We start from the raw sequence: 20929 nt of genomic DNA on the forward strand, positions 1-20929 counted from the left end.
TATTAGTCCCGAACTCAAGACGTCATTCTTTTATTGGGACGTTAGTGTCACTTGGTCAAGAGGCCTTTAGCATATTACACACATTTAAATATACACAAAAGCCTTCTACTTTTTCTTTACACACACGTAAAAGACTTCTACTTGTTACCATATTAAATTTTATACTTTGGCGGATCATTCTGTTGGTTTAAACAAACAAAAGAATCAAACACTCAAGATCAAAACTAACCCTGAAAGGACAGAAGAATTTAGTCGTCCCAATTCGAGTTTGGTCGAAGGACTCTATGCGATTACGGATATTGTAGTAGATAAGAGTTGAAATGCACAAAAACATCGGAGAACAAAGAAATAACTGGAACCATCTCCTGCTAACTTTGGTTAATAGTATGACTGTATCTGCTGCAATTATGAAGCTGGATCAGCTCATAACTCAGGGCCTACGGTAAAGGGAGTCGAGAATGGACGGAGCCAAGGGCTCGAAGAAGAGATGAGGGAGGATTATATCGGTCCTAAGGAGGAAGGATTATGTGGAGTATATCAAACTAGGAAAGTTTGTTTTAAATATTAACAAGATTCTAGCCGTCTGTGGACCTATGCTGACGTGTTTAGCTGTGACTGGTGTATCATTCATTGGATCGCCAATTCTTGGATCAATGCATGCCTTATTCGTGATTGTATTTGGAGCACTGGCAACAATCATGAGCACAGTTGAACATGGAGGTTAAATGGGTATGGCGTTTGAGATGTAAAGAAGCATGGCTGGCTTCTTTAAGCTGATGGAGGAAAACATCGAAACAACTTTGGAGCAAAGGCAAGAGATTAGAGAGAATGGGCAAGAGTTCAAAGAAAAAGTAGCTCTTGAACTGGGCAGAAATCTGTCGGAACTCAGAGATCTTGCAAGCGCTTCTTGTTCAAGAATTCCAAATTCACAGGAGTTCGCTAGCAAGTTATTCTGATGAAGTTATACCAGGACCGCGTTTCATTGAGTCATCAGCCGACCATAGTGAATAATCATTCAACCAACTTAACATTATTCGACTTTCATGTAAGAAAGGATTATCAATTTGGTCTATGTCGAAACGACCCTTTGGCAAAATTTCAATTTCAGTTGTCAAAGGAGATCCAATGGTAATTAGGATAGAAACACAAGTGACATATATATTAAATTTTATCTTCTTTATTTAATATGTTAATCAAAACTTTTAAAAATCAAGGGCAGCAAGATAGCAACACACTTGCAAATATACACCAAAGTAAACATTCCAAAAGATATTCGTTGAGCTTATTTTTATAACAGAAAAACACATGCGTAAGACCAGGCAGAATTTTTCTGAGAAGACGAATACAGAGAAAAGATATAAATCACAAGAGTACCTCATAAACAAATTAAATCAAAGTTTTCTGTCAGTTGAAATTACAAAATACCTTCGGTCATTAAGCCAAGATTGTCATACTCGAACTTCAATTCCAGAATTTAGCAAGTGAACTTTCACTGAAGGAACAGGAACCTGAAATTTGTAAAACGAGGTAATGGAGTCAAAAGTTGATGCGAGTATAAAGCTCATTGACTTCCAATTTGTTTTTTTTTTAAAATTTAACAATCCTACGAAACTGGTTGATTTTGCCTTCATAAATTATACTGTGCATAGACCGATAGACGGACCAACAATGATGTCTCAAGGATTGCCTAACAAAAATAACTAAGAAGTTCATCCAATATCATGAATAAGAAATCAAACTATCAAAGAGGATGAGGCATGTCTTTTAGAGGGAATTCATCAATAAAACTCCTACTTTAAATCGATACTGAATCACTGTGTTACCTCCTTTCGATGGAAAATACCAGCAGCTAGGGCAGCTGATGCATTTGTTCTGGAGAAAACTTCAGAGAAGTGTTCAGGCGCACCAGCACCACTACTTGCTATTACAGGGATACTAACAGCGTCTGAGATAAGTTTTATTAAATCTATATCAAATCCTTTCCCTTGACCTGAATAGATATAATAAAACAACAGTTTGATTAGCTCCCATAAAACAACAAAGCACAAATAATAGCAAGTCCCTTCGACAATTCTACGAAGAAGAACTACTCCGTATATCAACACAACATTCGCAAATGTGACAACCTAATGAAGAATATCAAAGAACAGATTTTGGAGAAGTGGGGGCTGTTTTTTTGTCCTTCAAGCTACCAGCCTCTCCATAATCAGTTAGTAAAAGGAAAATTCAGTGCTGACGAAGTGAAGAATGGCAAAACATAATTAAACAAAACTAATTCTAAGCTTTAAAAAAAGCACATCAAAGTTCCATGGAAGAAACTAAGACATGCTCGATCACTGGTTTGAATTATGCATACCATCGCAGTCAATACAGTTCAGGAGTATTTCTCCTGCTCCCAGTTCTTCAACAGCTTTTGCAAGCTCGTATGCTCCAATTGGTCGACCCTCTCGCCCACCGTTCACCTAAAAAAAGTAATTAAAATGTTTTCAATTGCTTAGGGGGATGTAAGGTAATCTATTCCACAGGGTAATCTCAAAATAAAAAGAGAAGGAAATAAATAATAATGAAGGCGAAGGCCACCACTTTGCACAATCAAGGTCTAAATCTTGAGAGCAGCTAAGAGTAGATGAAAGCTTTAAAACCTCACGCAGACCCACGATTAGCGTTTCTTATCATAACAGTCAAAAGTTGTGAAATCTCTTCCATTAGATTCAGAATGCTCGAGGAGGTATCACGTGAAATGATGAAAATAAGGAATTCTATCTATAATAATTACAATACCACCTACTTATGTTAATTGAATTTTAACCGCTACAAAATTCAGTGATATATGAACCTTTGCATATGTTACCTCGGTAAATTGCGACGAGTACTTTTGTTTAGGCAAAAATGACAAGAAACTGATTGATAAATGAATTTTGACAGATGGAAAACAATATACTTACTGTGCATTGATACCACGCATATTCCTCTCCATTTGGACCTGACATGAGCAAAAAATGTTTGTTACTGGCAGTTTCTAGTCATTAGCAATTTTATTTTTCCTGTTTAATACGATTCTAGGAGGTAAGCTGATCAGACCAAAGAAAATATAAAAGTCTTGGTTATGTATCTAAATGATCATAATCTAATCAACTGCCAATGGACAGATGTACAAATTTCCAGTTACGTACAGGAGGAGACTGCATAGAAAATAATTTGATATTTTAAATAAACAAACCCAAAGCAACTACTAATAAGCACATGAATCACATCTACCGTTTACCTGGGTTTGTTACTCTAATGGACTTGAATTCCACATCCTTAGGATCTTTCAAGTACGCTCTACGTGGATCAATGCTTACAACCACAGCCTAAAACACAAAAAGAAGAAAAGAACAAAGTAAAAACACATTTGGAAGCGAATATGGAAAGGGAAAGTTGAAAATAGACGACATATTTAATCGCATACTTGAATTGATATTATGAACAGGAAAATCAATAAAATTTGTTTGGTGCGAAACTCACTTGATTTCCATAAACTCTGGAGATTTGCTCTAGGCTGCTTTTTCCTGTTTTTACCTAGAGGAAAATGGCATAAACTTCACATAAAATCAAATTATCACAAAAAGGCAAGATGAGAAAGGAGAGTACATTGGTTTTTAGGTACTCTTCAGCAGCATAAACTGCATCACTACCAATAGATATCTTATCTGCACCAGATCGGAAATATTCTGAAGCAACTTCCAAACTCGAGTAGTACCTGAGGAATATGCATTGCATAAGTTCTCTTCGCAGAGTCAAAGACCTAATGTTAAAAAGATAATTACCTGCCATTGGAATCAGTAAAATCTCGAATACCACCTCCAACTGTTAATGGCACAAAAACATTCTCCGATGCATGCCTCAATACCTATGCGGAAAAACAGAACTAAGTTGATACCAATGTTGTCAAATCTCCTGCTGACAGACTGTTATTTCATGCTTAAAATAAAAAGCTCCTGAATCGCTAACAAGGAAAAGAACAGAGTACACAAGGCTAAAAAGCCTGCAAACTAAAATGTTCCTGTTATTCAGATTGAAATGCAACAATTGAAAAAACAAACCTGCAACATTGGCAAATCGCCTAGGGGGAAGTCGCGAAAACCAGTAATATTCAGAAAGCTAATCTGAAATAGCATGAAAGACAATATCGAGTCATCTTCGTCTGTCTGAATTTTCTTTTTAACATTTCCTTCTGGTTTACCAGTTCTGTATATACATGCTCCATGGGAAACATTGTTTTTTTTATGCATGTTTATCAAACTGCAATGTCAGTACTGTTGTTTGTTGCCAAAGGGTATGACATTACCTCATCCGCCCCATCTTTGTAATACTGTCCAGCAAGATCCACTGGCTTGCCAAGGTTTCTCACCTTTAAAAAGAGCAAGAAAAAATGTTAAACAGATCTTGCACTAACATCAATTCTATATTGCTTTACCCTAAAGGAAGACACTGAATTTCATCATTTGAACAGGAAAGAAGTTGAAATATCAATCAACTTGAACACATGCACTTCTCACATCAGAATAATATGAAGGACTGAGGATCTAAATTATAAAAGATATTTTAACATAATGTAAAATCTAGATTAAAGATTATCAAAGAATGCTCATTGGCAACAACCAGCTTAGAGATTATGACTTCTAGAAAATACTTGATCATAACACTTGAAATACATGCAAAATAACTAAGTGCTTTTAAGACGGAATTTTTATAACAGTCATACACTGAAGAATTTGCTTGTTCATTTTTAAAGGCTTGTTTACGCAAAATTCACCCAAAAAAAAAACGAGAATACAAAAGGGCTTGCACTTGTTTATGGAAAGAATTTCCTTGCTCACTCACTAATCAAAGGTTTTCCACATCAAAAGGTAACCAACAAAGCATAATTCTATGACATAAATAAAGTATAAATATGAGAATAACTGCAGTATAATCACTCGCACATTCTCTGTACCTCATTTTCCTTGGTGTGCTCCCTTACATCATATTGGTCGCCTTTAGTTACGACAAGATCACCTTTGTCATTGGTCCTCACATCAAGACAAGCTATTACCTGAACCAAGTGTAAATCAAACAAATAAATGTTTCTCTGTTTTGGTAACCAAAACAGAAACTTGCTTTCCTACAGCTCGCACAATCAGCTCCAGTAACTCTAACTGGGCAGGATTGCACACAGTGGAAATTCATTAAGCAGCGGTGCAGTGAAATAATTACGACACAAAAGTATTGTTCTGTGGCTGGATGCATCTCTGTGAAAAATTCTTGCTTTGGCAGGTTATTACAATTTGGTTTGGTTAGGACATTATAGAAAAAGGATTTATACTTTGATTTTGGAACACAAATTTCATTCTCGATATTGTTCACAATTTAATTGCAGGGATAGTTTTCAAATTTTTTAACTTCCACACATTTATACGTACGATACTAGTTTTGGCGCCCTTTCAAATCTCAGACATTCAGGATTTTCTAATCCCATAAATCTGAATTCAAGTGGTGAAAACCAAACTATCAAACCAAGCTTTTCGAAATCATGCAATCGGCATTACTCACCCTCTTAGCGAGCTTAGATGCTGTCCCTGGGACTGGCTTCTGTCTTCGCATGAAAATTGTTATTGGTTAGGTACCGTGTCAAATAACCACAGAAACAAAGCATAATACTGGAGCAGGTGTTACCTTTGTTATCTCTGGACTGGGATACAAAAACCTTCTCAGAACAGAAAGGCCAACATCTGCAAAGCTCATTAATGTGATTAACCAGATGAATAAATTCCTGAACAGGACACTATAAAATACATAAAGAGCAGTTCAATTCCCTCTATTCCGTCAACAGGGATCTGAGAAATGTTCTTACCTCCACTCTTCTCTGGGTGAAATTGAACCGCATGGGCATTTCCTCTTCTTACTGAGGCTATAAAATTGTCGTCATAGTTGCATGTAGAAGATACCCATTCACGGTTATCATCTGACTGTAGAAAATAAGGAGAAATTGACTACTTGAGATGTGATAGAAAGAAATGAGAAATTGGAACAAATAGTGTCATTGGATATGTATTGAGAAAAAAATGAGAATTTACTGGAAGTGCACGGTAAGAATGAACAAAATAAACATGGTGGCTCCCAATGTCATCCAAAATTTGTGATTCTTTAGTTATTTGAATAGCATCCCACCCAATATGAGGTACTCTGAAACCATTTGATGAGTCAAAACGACCTACCACCCCAGGAATCAAACCAAGGCCTTTCACTGAAAAAATGGCATGTAAAATCAAATTTAAAAGACAAAACCAACATTAATACTGAGAATGACTGGCATTTTAGTAAATGAGAAAATAATTAAATTGAAAAGGCAAACCAAATGAAAAAAATCAAATTGAAAAGGCAAAACGGAATCTTAAAGTTTTAGAGCATTGAAGAACTAAAGCTGGAAAATTATACAAATCTACTTTTTGAATAACCGTCTCATAAATATAATCATAAGGAAACATTACTCTACAAATTGAGCCAGAAATGTATGTAAACTAATTTTTGCATCAATCATTTACCTGGCCCATTTTCCTCGCTTGATTCAAAAAGTAGCTGCAGTCCAAGACAAATACCAAGAAATGGGCGATCTTGCTCAATGTAAGCACAAAGTGCTTCAGCCATTCTACAGATATGACATAAAGTTGCATGACATTTTCAGTCACTTAACAGATTACTACAGTGTAAAGATTCCTTCCACTTAACTGCTAAATCAATCAAACATGTTCTCAATCGGAAAAGCCAACAATAAATGAGAACTACCTCATAATGTGAGAGAAATGGAAAAATATATGAGATAAACAATAACACAATTGCTTTCCTTATTCAACATGCAATCATTCTCAATCTGTTGGATAAAATTTTCAGCTCCTCAAACTATTCAAATTGAATTTTTCACTTCAAAATCAGATCACAATCAAAATGCATAACATAAAATAAAGAATGCAGCATAAGTAGGCTCACCCCTTCTTGTTCAGCACATCCATGGCAGGTGCAAAGGCCCCTACACCAGGAAATATAAGACGTTTCGCATTCAGAATATCATCTGGCGTTTGTACCTACATCACAGTTAAACTTCAACAAATGAGAAAACAACCTTTTAAAAAATAAATAATAAACTCGATTCTATCCATTTCAATTTCGGTTTCCCTTCATGCGGGAATACACGACTAACTTGTGAAGGAAAAACAAGAATTGAAAGGTTGAGCGAAAAATTACATCTTTGATATCGAATCCAAGAAAACGAATAGCGTTTCTGACACTCCGTACATTTCCAGCTCCGTAATCAAGCAATGTCACCACTATCACCAAAAAAAAAAAATACACAGCAAATTGAAAACTACAAAAAGAACACAGCTTAATCAGAAAAATTCAGGAAAACTACTCATGAATCTACAAATACACAACTAATACTTTCCACGCTATCCTATCATTGCTTACGCATCGCTCACATTCTATATAGGTATTTTTAGGAGTACCAGAATCATCGGCAGAATAAGCAGAAGCGCGAACTGAGAAAGCTCTTGAAGGTTTGTATTTGAGCCAGTGAAAGCGAATGAACTGTTGCGAAAGACGGCCAGAGGAGTACGGGCGAGAGGATTTTGCTGTAGGTACCTGTGAAGCATAAGAACCCGCCGCCGCCATTTGAGGTGCCGCAAATTGCGCCACCCTCGTCCGAGCTTTTGTAGTTCTACAAATACTCCGTTTGGTGTCCAACGATGTAATGAATATATTTTGGGCCAAAATCCTTTTAAGTAGCCCAAAAGTGATAAACAAAATATAATTGAATTTAATTATTTTTAAATGAAAATTTCTCAAATCGACTATTTATTTGAACAAAGTCAATTTATTTATGGTTTGATAAGTAATATTTTTCTTGGTTTCCAAAGATTATATAAAAAATAATGGGGAAGGTAAATAGATTGTTTTTTAATAAAAAAAAAAACCTATATAAAAGAACAATTTTATCTTATAATATGCATATAAGGTGCAATACATTCTTGATATATATATTTAAGCATAAGTATTACATAAAAAACCATGTGAGACGATCTCATCGGTCAACTTTGTGAGACGAGACTCTAATTTGAGTTATCCATTAAAAAATATTACACTTTATGTAAAAATATAATTTTTATAATAAATATGGACATAATTAATTCGTCTAGGAATAAAGATCCATAAAATCGACATGTTAATGTATTAAGCATCATTTTATGCAAAAGACACAGTGTATCTATTTCGAATGCTATAATAATTGTTGGAGTACACATATATATATAAATATTTGTACTCTTTTAATTATTTCATGATAGAATAGATTCATTGAAGTTATCTAGCAATACTATTCATAAAGCCATTTGATTCACTCCTTGTTGATACTTGGAAAATGAGTCTGAATCAGTCACGTTTACCTATAGTTAGTACACTTCAAAATTATGCTTATTATATAAGAATTTTAAAATCAGGTTTTGAATTGATTATTAAGACGATATGCATAGTTGTTAAACCTATAGACCATAACTTTGGACTTATATGTATACGTTACAACAGCCAAAAAAAAATTAAAATATTTACAATTATCATGATTTTTTTTTATGACATCAGAACTCACTGCCGTTATTTTTTTCAATTTACGTTAGGTAAACTCTTGGTATAACTCAATAACCTGCAAACTACGTTAGTCAGGTAAACCACGTTGGACAAGTTCTGTGTGATAAGCTAGCTCGAAAAAGTATTGGTATTAGAATCGAAGTTCTGATAATTAGTCAAACGTTCACATATTTTATCAAGTCGGATATCTCGTTTGAAGACACTTATCATAATTTTTGTACTGGCAATAGTAATAGTTAAACAAGCTTGCCAAAACACTAATTGCACCGTATTTCCCTCTTGCTATACTTCCTGAAGAGAGGTGGTTAGAAATTGAAAATATATATATATATATATATATATATATATATATATATGGTTTTTTATTTTATCTTATAAGTTGATTCTATTATGGTTCATACCACAAAACCTAATTCTCCAAATGCATGATTTATCTTCCTAAGTTATTATACTTTATAAAATCACTAATAGCACAAAATTCACATATTTTAAAAATGTAATAATTTTAGGGTAACCGTATTGCACATATTTCATCATAATATTTTTCAACCAACGACTTTTATCCGGTCACAAATTAGAGTAGGTCACACATACAACAATTTCGTGGATATGTACATATAATATGGTTCGATCCGATTATGAAAATCGTGTCACTCATGTCTTGGCCCAAAAAGATATTGTTTTCAAGGAAGACATGGAATTTAAGGACCGAATCTTTTATTGTTGATATCATTATTGAAACACAAAGTTTATATATTCTGATGGGGGTTCAATCGATTCTCCGAAACAAAACCTAGCCATATTGAAACACAAAGCAAAACAATAATAATAAATTAAAAAACACGTGAAAAGGGATTATTTAAAAAAAAAAAACGTGAAAAGAGGACATAATAAACTCAATTAATCTCTCTCCCACGTGCTTAGAAGTCAATTCCAAATTAAAATTTGAAAAATGAAATATGAATATAAATTATTTTTAAAAAAAAAAAACCATTTTATATCGAGTAGTTCTAGGACTTCAAAACTACTCGAAAAGAGACACTCTACATTTCGGGTTAATGAGATCTTACTTATGTAGGCACTACCCTCACTTCATTTCAACGGGAAAGATCTTGTCACACATACAATTTCAAAAAAAAGTGGGTCATATATATGCATGGGCAAATCTTGGTCATCCATCCTATCATGGGGGCAATGCCCACATAGGTAGGATGAAATAAACCCACATTTCGTTGTCAGAAATTGTGATTTTTCTAGTTGGGAAAGTTTCCTCGTTGATAGCGGTCAGATAGACTTGAATGCACGAGCAATATCAACTAAAGATCAATTTGCGGCAAGAATATCTAATGTGGTTCGGTTGGAGTTTTGAACGCAGCTTGAGCTGAAACTAAGCCTTGTGTGACTTGACTTTATATTTTTCATCTAGGAACTTGTAATACTCGTAAATAGTAGCTGGATCATAAAACAATTCGATATATTTTGTTATCACAAAAACTTGAGACATTTTCAAACTAACACTAGAACTAGTTTAATATCGGTATGCTATCGTATTGGTTTGGTTCTAATACCTTTATGATCCAAAACTACTTAAATTTGGTCTCGTTCAGTCCGATCCGATAATGTAGGTAACATTCTATTTACAATGAGAAATTTTATTTAATATTTTAAATATATATTCAGATAATGTAGGTAACATTCTATTTACAATGAGAAATTTTATTTAATATTTTAAATATATATTCATCGTGAATATATATAATGAATAGTAAATAAAGATAACCAAAATTACAACAAAAAAATTGTATCTTCGAGCTTCCAATCCTTATGGATTATTTTATATATAAAAAATCCATTTCTTCCAAATTTATCGTAAAAATCCAAATTATCAAAAATAATTTTTAACTTCAAAGATAAATATGATTACTTGATTTTAAAAAAATAAACCTAATGAGTTTTTTTAATTTAATCGAATTTGGAAAATTTAATACTATTTTCTTAATATTTAACAAAATGTAAATTTATGTGTAAAAATTGACACAAAATTAATAACTCAATTAACAAAATTAGTATCTACAAATTAATTTTTAATAAAATTAAATCCATTATCTACAATTTTTAAATGTTAAAAAATTGTTAAAATAAGTTTCTAAGTATAATATTTAACGATTTTCCATCTTCTTACACGATTTTTCTTGTCTGAAAAATTTATATAAAAATTAATACAATTTTATAGCGCTTATATAATAATGAATATATGATAAAAAGATAAAGTTACATCGTACGTAAATACTGACTAATTTATTGCTCTTATAATAGCTATAATATTTTTAGTTTCTAATATTTTGTAAACTCTTTTGTCCCTAAAGTTTAATAAGAATCACAAAATTAGTCTTTACCGGTTAGTTTTGCGATTAGCACTAATTACCTAAAATAGTTTAATTAAAGTGTAGAGACAAAAAGTGCGAGGTTGAAATGTTTACAAACTAAAAATAAAAATGTTTTAGTAGTATATTATAAGGATTAAAAATGTTTTTTTTCTGAGTTTGCGTTCGAATGAGATTTTTTGATATGAGAACGGATTTCAAAGATGAATTTCATTCGAGAAGAAATTTCATCTTCATTTGAAATGACTGACAACACTATCTTGTGAATATTTCAAATCTATTATAATTAACATTACATCTGAATGAATTAGAAAGAGGTGAATTTGAAATCTATCCATATAAATTCATCCAAACGATCAAACGAATTATCGGTAATAAGTAATAACAAGACTAAATGCTTCAACAAGTGTCTGCCTAAACCTCACAAGATTCAGCCTCACATTCTGCATATCAAGATACACCTTTCTTCCAGCCCTGTATCCACCTTTCCTAAACAAAGATCCCTGATCGGTGAGCACCTCATCATCCCGGCTGTATATTTTGGCCAACGAGCTCTCTTCCCGCTTGATCTTGAAGCGTAAGTAATGCAAACCATTGTGTTAGAAAAATGAGTTTTGTACTCATTTAAAATCGATAAAATAATTTGAACGAGCTACGTAGCAAACGAAATTATTTCTCAATTACCAATTAGGGTGAATGAGAAATTAATTCAAATTTTATCGAGTGAAAAAATTGAATCGAAAGGATTATATATATATATTTATATAATATATATTGTAATATTATAATATATTATTATATTGTAATATTATATTATATATATATATATATATAATTAAAAAAAATTATTGAAATCACACGGTCAATTGGCCGTGTGACTTCGTGAATGAAAGATGCGCCTCTTTGGTTTTGGCCGAATGGACAAGATGGTTTTGATTCAATTATGAAGTGATGTGATGAAGTGATGCATCATTTCATGAAGATTTTTCATTTACTATAAATAGAACCCCTCTCATTTGCATTCATTGTTCATTTCTTCTTCTTCTTCTCATTTCTCTTTAAGTTTAGTTCTATATGCGAATTTTTAAGCATTATCGCTTAAAATTCAAATTTTCAAGATATAAAATCTTGAGTTTGAATTTTCTAAGCTTATACGCTTAAATTCGAACTTTGGAATTAAATTTGAGAGTTGTCTTCTAGTTTTGAGTTTTTTAAGCATTTGCGCTTAAATCCAAGTTTTGCAAGATTTAAACTCTTGGAATTGGATTTTTAAGTTTTAACGCTTAGAATACGAAATTAGAAAGTTTGCATACCATATTGATAGCGTTCTAAACATCTCAAGTTCGTGTGGCTTTGAAACTTGTAGTGCTACTATTTTAAAGCCGTAGTCGTTGTATCTTGGGAAACGAATTGCCAACAACCGTAAGCATCGGGGCGGGGCAATATCGTTTTAAGGAAAAAGAGTCAAACTCTTGCCTCGACTATTTTTTCCTAGCCATTTGGTTCACCCATTTATATCACTTGATTTCCCAAGACAAAAGAACACCATACCATCAATCTTAAAACGATATTGGAACTAAAATGGCCTCAACAAGTACAACGACGACTCCAACTGTCCATCATGGAGAAAAACCTGAAAAGTTCCATGGTATTGATTTCAAGCGGTGGCAAAAAGATGCTCTTCTACTTGACCACCTTAGCTTTGGCGAAATTCCTCAAAGAAGATCCACCTACTGTTGATGAAGGAGAACAAGATACTCAAAAGAGGGCAGCCGTTGATGCATGGAATCATAGCGACTTCCTATGTAAAAACTATATCTTGAATGGACTAGACAATGCACTATACAACGTGTATTGTCAAATGAAAACGGCAAAAAGAATTGTGGGAGTCACTTGACAAAAAGTATAGATATGAGGATGCCGGCTTGAAGAAATTCATTGTCGGACGATTCTTGGATTTCAAGATGATTGATTCCAAATCAATTATGGCCCAAGTGCAAGAGTTATGATAAGCACGAATTATATAGCATTTTAGGGATTTTATTTTGTCGTATTCGTGCATATCTGGCATTTTTATTCCAAGTTTTGCACTTATTTCGTCTCATTATGGCTGTTTGCAGGTTTGACCAAAAGAGGGTGAAAACCAAAGAAATGAAAGAAAAGTCAAACCTCGCAACGCCACATCAGAAATACCCGGAAAAATAGGGGAGAAAATAAAGGCTTTGGGAAACAAAGGCCTATACACGGACCCCGGAGACAGGTCCGTGCCATTCAATTGCCAAGAACCCAACTTACAGTGTCTGCACGGACCTCCAGACGGACCCCTCTCCGGATGCAGGCACGGGGTCCGTGTGCGCAATATCAGATCGAGATTTTGGCGAAGATTTGCTCGTGATCTAGAAAGGAATAAAAGGAAAAAAAACGAGACAAAACGGGGTTTTTTTTCAGAATTGAAGAGAGCCGACTTTTAGAGGAGAAAAAAAAAGGGCGACTTTGGGACTCTGGAAAGACGACAAAGACTTGGGAGAAATGAGAGAAAAAGACAGTGCAATTTACACGCAAGATCCGCGCACCATCATTGAGATTTCTCTTCTCTTTTATTTTCTTATTTTTAGACATGAATTCAAACAATAAATTTGATTTTAGTTTTGAATTTATGGAGTAGTTTTTCTTTTGATCGGGACCACGATAGGGACAAACGACTGATTTGGTTTATTCGTTGGATCATTCAATTCATCAGTTATTTCATGTTATTGATTAATGTTTGCGTAATTTTCGTGCTTTTGATTTGGCCAATTAATTGCATGTTTGTTGTTCGATCTTGACTCGAAAGGGAATAGATTGGAATTAGCTTCAAAAATATTAATCAACACACAGTTAAACCGACTAGAAATAGTATTCGGTTTCAGTGTGCGATTTTAGGTGACAGCTGTAATTCTATCGTTGATGCATGCGTTTTTGTTTAATTAAATTCAATTAGAAATAATTGGACTGTTAAATGAAAATAGGATTATAAATTCTAGAAATAGATTTATAATTAAATTAGAGGATTACATCGTGACTACGAATAATTGCTAGTCGAATAATTCTCGTGCTTGAATTTGATCAGAGTTTGTTACCGTTGTGTGCTCCCGGTCATTCTATTTAAATTTGAAAAAAAAACCCCACGTTCCAAGCTTCTCTGGTAATTGATTTAGTTATTAAATTAGAATAAATTCATTTAAAAATTCACTTAGTTGAAATAATAATCAATCGCTCGTTCTTGTTTGCCTAGATTAAATAAAATAATCGAATCTTAGTAATTAAATAATAGTCTCTGTGGGATCGATACTTGGACTGTTCGTCCATTTACTATAACTTGACCTAGTACGCTTGCTATAGAATTAATCCCAACCGAATTTAGCGGTCAAGTTTTTGGCGCTGTTGCCGGAGACTATTTATTTGATATTAGGATAAATTATTCATTTGAGACTAGGCTTTTATTCTTAGTTTTAAATATTTCATTCTTTCTTTAGCATTTTAATTAGATTAACTTTGTTTTAGCTTTTCATACTCTTTTGGAGCTTAAATCTTGCACTTTAATTTTTGATCTCTGGGGTTAGCTCGTGTTATATGAGCCGTGATCAAGACGTCAGGAATCTAGTACCACTTGATCTTGAGATTGAAAGCACTCTCCGCAGTATCCGCAGAGCTCGAAGGAACAACGACTTGACCCTGGAGTTTGAATCTGAAGCAGAATCTGAATTAGACCGTAAACCAGAGGTTGAGGAAATGGCCGGAGAAGAGGATAATCGTACGCTGATGGAACTTCAGCGACCCGCATTCGGAGGTTATGGGTCTAGTATTGTGCGTCCCACAATACAGGCTAATACATTTGAGCTTAAACCGGGCATCATCCAGATGATCCAACTTCAAGTCAAATTTGGAGGATCACCTTCTGAAGACCCTAATGCACATCTGGAGAACTTTCTGTCAATCTGTGACACAATCAAGTGCAATGGGGTGAGTACTGATGCCATTCGACTCAGATTATTTCCATTCTCCCTACAAGGAGAGGCTATGGAGTGGCTTCGAGACCTTCCAGCTGGTTCTATCACGACATGGGAAGGATTGGTCGAGTTCTTTATGCACAGGTATTTTCCCCCAACTAAGATTACACAGTTAAGAAATGAAATTACATCATTTAGACAGAGAGATGGGGAATCACTGAATTCAGCATGGGCGAGGTTCAAGAAAATTTTAAGGATGTGCCCGAGACATGGCTTTTCAATAGGCCAACAGGTTGAGACATTCTATTATGGAGTAGACCCTTCGGTGAGATCTATGCTCGATGCGGCAGCAAACGGAAGCTTGTACAGGAAAACGTTAACCGCAGCGCTCGAAATCATATCTAATATGGCAGAGAGCAATGTGGGTTGGCAAGACAACTGCAGGGAAAAGAAGGTAGGATTTCTAGAGATGGATGCTCTGACAGCAATTACAGCGAAACTTGATGGATTGACGCATCAGATGGCACAGTTACAGGCAAATAAATCAATACCAGTCAAACCAATGAATCAGATTCAAGGAAGTGCTGAAATGGTTGGTGGTTCATCTAGTGACATGCCATTCATGCCAGATATGTCTTGTGAGGGGATACAGTGCTTTGGAGGGGACTCGGTGAATTATGTGGGAAACCAAGGTCGTCCACAATACAATCCATACAGTTTTTCATATAACCACGGCTGGAGGAATCATCCGAATTTTGGATGGAGGCAACCTGAAACTTCTGTTGAGCCACTACAGTTTAATCCGCCACAACATCCTACACAGCAAAGACCTCCTCAACAACCACCTAAACCGCCGCAAGGTGCTGGACCTTCGATGCCACCCGGTTTCAAGCCACAGGATAGCAAGTCGAATCTTGAGGACATGCTTGCCAAATACATCGCTGGAAATGAGATGAGATGGAAAAACCATGATGCCATGATGCAAAGAGTGGAGACGCAACTAGGGCAGTTAGCGACACAAATGGCTACACGAGCTCCGGGTACACTACCTAGTGACACGGAAAAGAATCCAAAAGGTGTCAATGCTGTCACGGTGACGTCTCCCATAAAGCAGGAGGTGGTCGATGTTGAAAGTGATGTGAAGGAAAGGGAACCAGCAAAGCAAGGGTCCAATGCCGCAAGGGAGAAAGGTAAGTCTCTAAACTCGAACTCGAATATTGATATTAAATCACTCCCATTTCCCCAAAGAGCAAAGCAACTGCAATTGGATACTCAATTTTCAAAATTTCTTGAGATTTTCAAAAAGTTGCATATAAATATCCCATTTGCAGAAGCTTTAGCTCAAATGCCCTCATATGCCAAATTTCTTAAAGAGATTTTATCAAACAAGAGGAAATTGGTTGACTTTGAGACAGTTAAGCTTTCGGAGAAGTGTTATGCGATTTTACAAAATAAACTCCCTCCGAAGCTTAAGGATCCAGGTAGTTTTTCTATCCCTTGCACTGTTGGAACTTCAAATTTCAGTAAAGCTTTGTGTGACTTAGGTGCAAGCATTAACTTGATGCCATATTCATGCTTTGAGAAACTGAAAATAGGTGAAGTGAAGCCAACTACAATTTCCCTACAGTTAGCTGATAGATCGATTAAATATCCTAGGGGAGTTGTAGAGGACGTGTTAGTTAAGGTTGACAAGTTCATTTTTCCGGTCGATTTTGTTGTGTTGGATATGGAAGAAGATCGTGAGATTCCCCTTATTTTAGGAAGACCGTGACTTAGGTGCAAGCATTAACTTGATGCCATATTCATGCTTTGAGAAACTGAAAATAGGTGAAGTGAAGCCAACTACAATTTCCCTACAGTTAGCTGATAGATCGATTAAATATCCTAGGGGAGTTGTAGAGGACGTGTTAGTTAAGGTTGACAAGTTCATTTTTCCGGTCGATTTTGTTGTGTTGGATATGGAAGAAGATCGTGAGATTCCCCTTATTTTAGGAAGACCGTTTTTAGCCACTGGGAAAGCCCTGATAGATGTACAAAAGGGTGAGTTGGTGCTGAGACTGAATGATGAGAGTGTGGTGTTTAATGTTTTTCAGTCCATCAAATATCCTAATGATACATCTGCTTGTTTTAGAATTGATGCTACGGACGAGTTTGTTGAGTGTGTTTTACAGGAATTGATAGGTGACGATCCTTTGGAGGTCTGCTTAACTCATTCATCTCCGCAAGAATTGGGAAATCAAGAGCTTCATGAATGTATCTCCTATTTGGAAGCAGACAGACCAATTTCAAAGACGGTAAATTCTAGGATTGGGGAGCTTGGGCATGTCCCAAGACCGTTAAAGTCATCCATCGAAGAATCCCCGGTCCTAGAGATGAAACCTCTTCCTTCGCACTTAAAATACCTGTTTTTGCTTGATAATGATAAATTGCCAGTAATTGTTTCATCTACTTTGACAGGTATGGAGGAAGAGAAGTTGCTGCGAGTCTTGAGGGATAACATCAAAGCCATAGGTTGGAGCATTGCAGACATTAAGGGGATCAGCTCTTCTATGTGTATGCATAAGATTCTGATGGAGGCCGATCACAAGACGTCTACTCAACCCCAAAGGCGTCTAAACCCAGCCATGCAAGAGGTGGTAAAGAAAGAGGTGATTAAGCTACTGGACGCAGATATTATTTATCCGATTTCTGACAGTAGGTGGGTCAGTCCAGTCCAAGTCGTTCCAAAGAAAGGTGGGATCACTGTTGTGAAAAATGATAATAATGAATTAATTCCCACGAGAACTGTTACAGGGTGGCGTGTTTGCATCGATTATAGAAAACTTAACGATGCCACCCGTAAAGATCATTTTCCCTATCAAATGTTGGAAAGGTTAGCAGGCCATTCTTTTTATTATTTTCTGGATGGTTATTCGGGTTATATGCAAATTCCCATCGACCCTGAAGATCAGGAGAAAACCACTTTTACTTGTCCTTATGGGACATTTGCATATAAACGGATGCCATTCGGTCTATGTAATGCACCAGCAACCTTCCAACGATGCATGATGGCAATTTTTCATGATATGATTGAGGATTTCATTGAGATATTCATGGATGACTTTTCTGTATTTGGCTCCTCGTTTGATACTTGTTTAATTAACCTGTCTAAGGTTTTGGAGAGATGTGAAGAGTCGAATTTGGTCTTAAATTGGGAAAAATGTCATTTTATGGTGAGAGAGGGAATAGTGTTGGGGCATAAAATTTCTGAAAATGGGATTGAGGTCGATAAGGCAAAGATTGAAGTAATTGAGAAACTTCCAGCCCCAACCAACATTAGAGGAGTGCGTAGTTTCCTTGGGCATGCGGGATTCTACAGACGATTTATAAAAGATTTTTCTAGCATTGCCAAGCCCATGACTAATTTACTGATAAAAGATGTGCCTTTTGATTTCTCTGCTGAGTGTGTGCAGGCATTTCAGGTTCTGAAAGAGAAATTAATCACAGCACCTGTGATGATAGCACCTGACTGGGGGTCGCCATTTGAGGTGATGTGTGATGCAAGCGACACGGCGTTAGGGGCAGTGTTGGGACAAAAGAGAGACAAGTGCATTCATGTCATCTACTATGCTAGTATGACATTGTCAGCCGCCCAACTAAACTATGCCACCACAGAGAAGGAGCTTCTTGCTGTTGTTTTTGCTCTGGATAAGTTTAGATCGTATTTAATAGGGAGCAGAGTTGTAGTGCACACAGACCATTCAGCCTTGAAATACTTAATGTCTAAAAAAGATGCAAAACCAAGGCTAATTCGTTGGATTCTTCTTCTGGAGGAATTTGACTTGACGATAATCGATAGGAAGGGCACAGAAAATCAAGTTGCTGACCATCTTTCACGTCTGGAGAATCACGTTCAAGGTAATGATTTTATTCGCGACGATTTCCCGGATGAACAACTCTTTGAGATCACCAATCTACCGTGGTATGCTGACTTTGTTAATTATCTATCAAGTAAGTTCATTCCCCCCCCATTTTACATATCAGCAAAAGAAAAAGTTTTTCTCAGATTTAAAATACTATTTGTGGGAGGACCTTTATTTGTTTAGAATATGTGCAGACGGTATAATTCGTAGATGCCTTCCCCAAGAAGAGGTAAGTGAAATTTTGTTTCATTGTCATGCCGGTCCGGTTGGAGGCCATTTTGGGGCAACTAGAACTGCGTCCAAAGTCCTCCAGTCTTGTTTTTATTGGCCTACTTTGTTTAAGGATGCGCATGAACATGTCACAAAATGTCCAGATTGTCAGCGAACAGGTAATATTTCTAGGAGACATGAATTACCTCTCAATAACATTCTTGTATGTGAATTATTTGATGTGTGGGGTATCGATTTCATGGGTCCGTTCCCGGTTTCTTTTGGGAACAAGTATATTTTGGTGGCTGTAGACTACGTGTCTAAGTGGGTGGAAGCAAGTGCATGCAAAACTAATGATTCTAGGGTTGTCGTTCAATTTCTTATGAAAAACATTTTCTCACGTTTTAGCACACCTAGAGCCATTATCAACGATGGGGGTACTCATTTTTGTAATCGTCAGTTTGACAGTCTGTTGGATAAGTATGGAGTCCGACATAAGGTGGCAACACCTTATCACCCCCAAACTAGTGGTCAAGCCGAGGTTTCGAACCGAGAACTAAAACGCATTCTTGAGAAGACTGTCGGTGCTTCGAGGAAAGAATGGTCTAGGAAACTCGACGATGCACTATGGGCATACCGCACCGCTTTTAAAACCCCCATTGGCATGTCCCCTTTCAAATTGTTATATGGAAAATCGTGTCACCTACCTGTAGAACTTGAACATAAGGCTTATTGGGCTACTAAATTTCTGAATTTTGATGCTAAAGCCACAGGTGACGAGAGAGTGCTGCAGCTAAATGAATTGGACGAGTTCAGGTTGGAGGCCTACGAGAATGCCAAGCTTTACAAAGAGAAAACCAAACGCTGGCATGATCAAAACATCGTCCATCGAGAATTTGTGGTAGGACAACTGGTCCTACTATATAATTCTCGTCTGAAACTGATGCCAGGTAAGTTGCGTTCACGGTGGTCAGGACCATACACTATCACACAAGTTTTTCCCTACGGAACAGTGGAGATCACGAGTGCAACAACCGGAGCTTTCAAAGTAAATGGGCATAGGCTGAAGGTTTATCATGGTGGTGCCATACCCGATGAGCCGACCACAGTGGATCTACAAGATCCAAACTAAATCAAGGGAGTACAGTCAGGCTATCGACTCTAAATTTAGCGCTTACTGGGAGGCAACCCAGTGTTTATTTTTATTTTTCTTTCATGCTTTAGTTTATTTTATTCGTTCTAGTTTACTTTCTTTTTGTTTTTCTAGAATTGCTCGTGAGTTAATCTCAGTGAATGGTGGTGCAGGTAATTTATCTACTAGCGGTGGAATTTCTCAAGTGTGGGAGAATCTATCAGGGCGATCGGCTTCAAAACCACGAATTGACCAGGGAAGTGTCTGTACAATTCTTGCATCTTGTGTGCTTGATTGAGCCTCAAATTTCGTGTTTAGATCTATATAATTGTACATGCATGGCATCACATTTGGGTTGGTTCGTATATTTTTCAAAAAAAAAAAAAGTGTAAAATTGGTTTTCTTATACCGAGCCTCCACAGACCCGCCCCCGGACCTCGTGTTTACTTATTCTTCGAAGTGCCAATTTCCCGAGTCTGCACGGATCTCATCCCGGACCCCTACCTGGGGTCCGTGTTCTTCACTTTCGCGGCATCACAGAAATAAAATCGCGCAGCCCCTCTTCCAAATCCCTAAAACCTCAAATCGTTTCCTTCTCTCGCACCACCGCCACAATCACTCACGCCGCCGCACCACCGCCGTCCTCACCACCTC

The 20929-nt window shown here is 36.2% G+C and overlaps 2 protein-coding genes across 2 annotated transcripts; one reads left to right on the forward strand and one right to left on the reverse strand.

Annotated features, from left to right (window-relative positions):
* Positions 1–1254: 1254 nt before the first annotated feature.
* On the reverse strand, positions 1255–7769 carry LOC142549010 (imidazole glycerol phosphate synthase hisHF, chloroplastic). The gene is made up of 19 exons (XM_075657728.1): positions 7524–7769; positions 7264–7346; positions 7009–7103; positions 6567–6670; positions 6099–6268; positions 5876–5990; positions 5698–5753; positions 5575–5613; positions 4979–5077; positions 4331–4393; positions 4086–4148; positions 3810–3892; positions 3634–3742; positions 3508–3561; positions 3266–3353; positions 2946–2983; positions 2357–2462; positions 1824–1990; positions 1255–1508 (listed from the first exon to the last, which is right to left on the reverse strand). The coding sequence occupies exons 1-19, from the start codon at positions 7687–7689 to the stop codon at positions 1449–1451; spliced, it is 1758 nt and encodes a 585-aa protein (XP_075513843.1). The 5' UTR covers positions 7690–7769; the 3' UTR covers positions 1255–1448.
* A 6885-nt stretch (positions 7770–14654) lies between these two features.
* LOC142549969 (uncharacterized) lies at positions 14655–20547 on the forward strand. The gene is made up of 5 exons (XM_075659215.1): positions 14655–15930; positions 16264–16575; positions 16808–18260; positions 18363–19072; positions 19371–20547. Exons 1-5 carry the CDS (start codon positions 14655–14657, stop codon positions 20273–20275), a joined length of 4656 nt encoding a protein of 1551 aa, XP_075515330.1. The 3' UTR covers positions 20276–20547.
* The last annotated feature ends 382 nt before the right edge of the window (positions 20548–20929 follow it).

Source organism: Primulina tabacum, chromosome 6 (assembly GCF_025594145.1).
Source record: "Primulina tabacum isolate GXHZ01 chromosome 6, ASM2559414v2, whole genome shotgun sequence".
In the NCBI taxonomy this organism is placed as follows: Eukaryota; Viridiplantae; Streptophyta; class Magnoliopsida; order Lamiales; family Gesneriaceae; genus Primulina; species Primulina tabacum.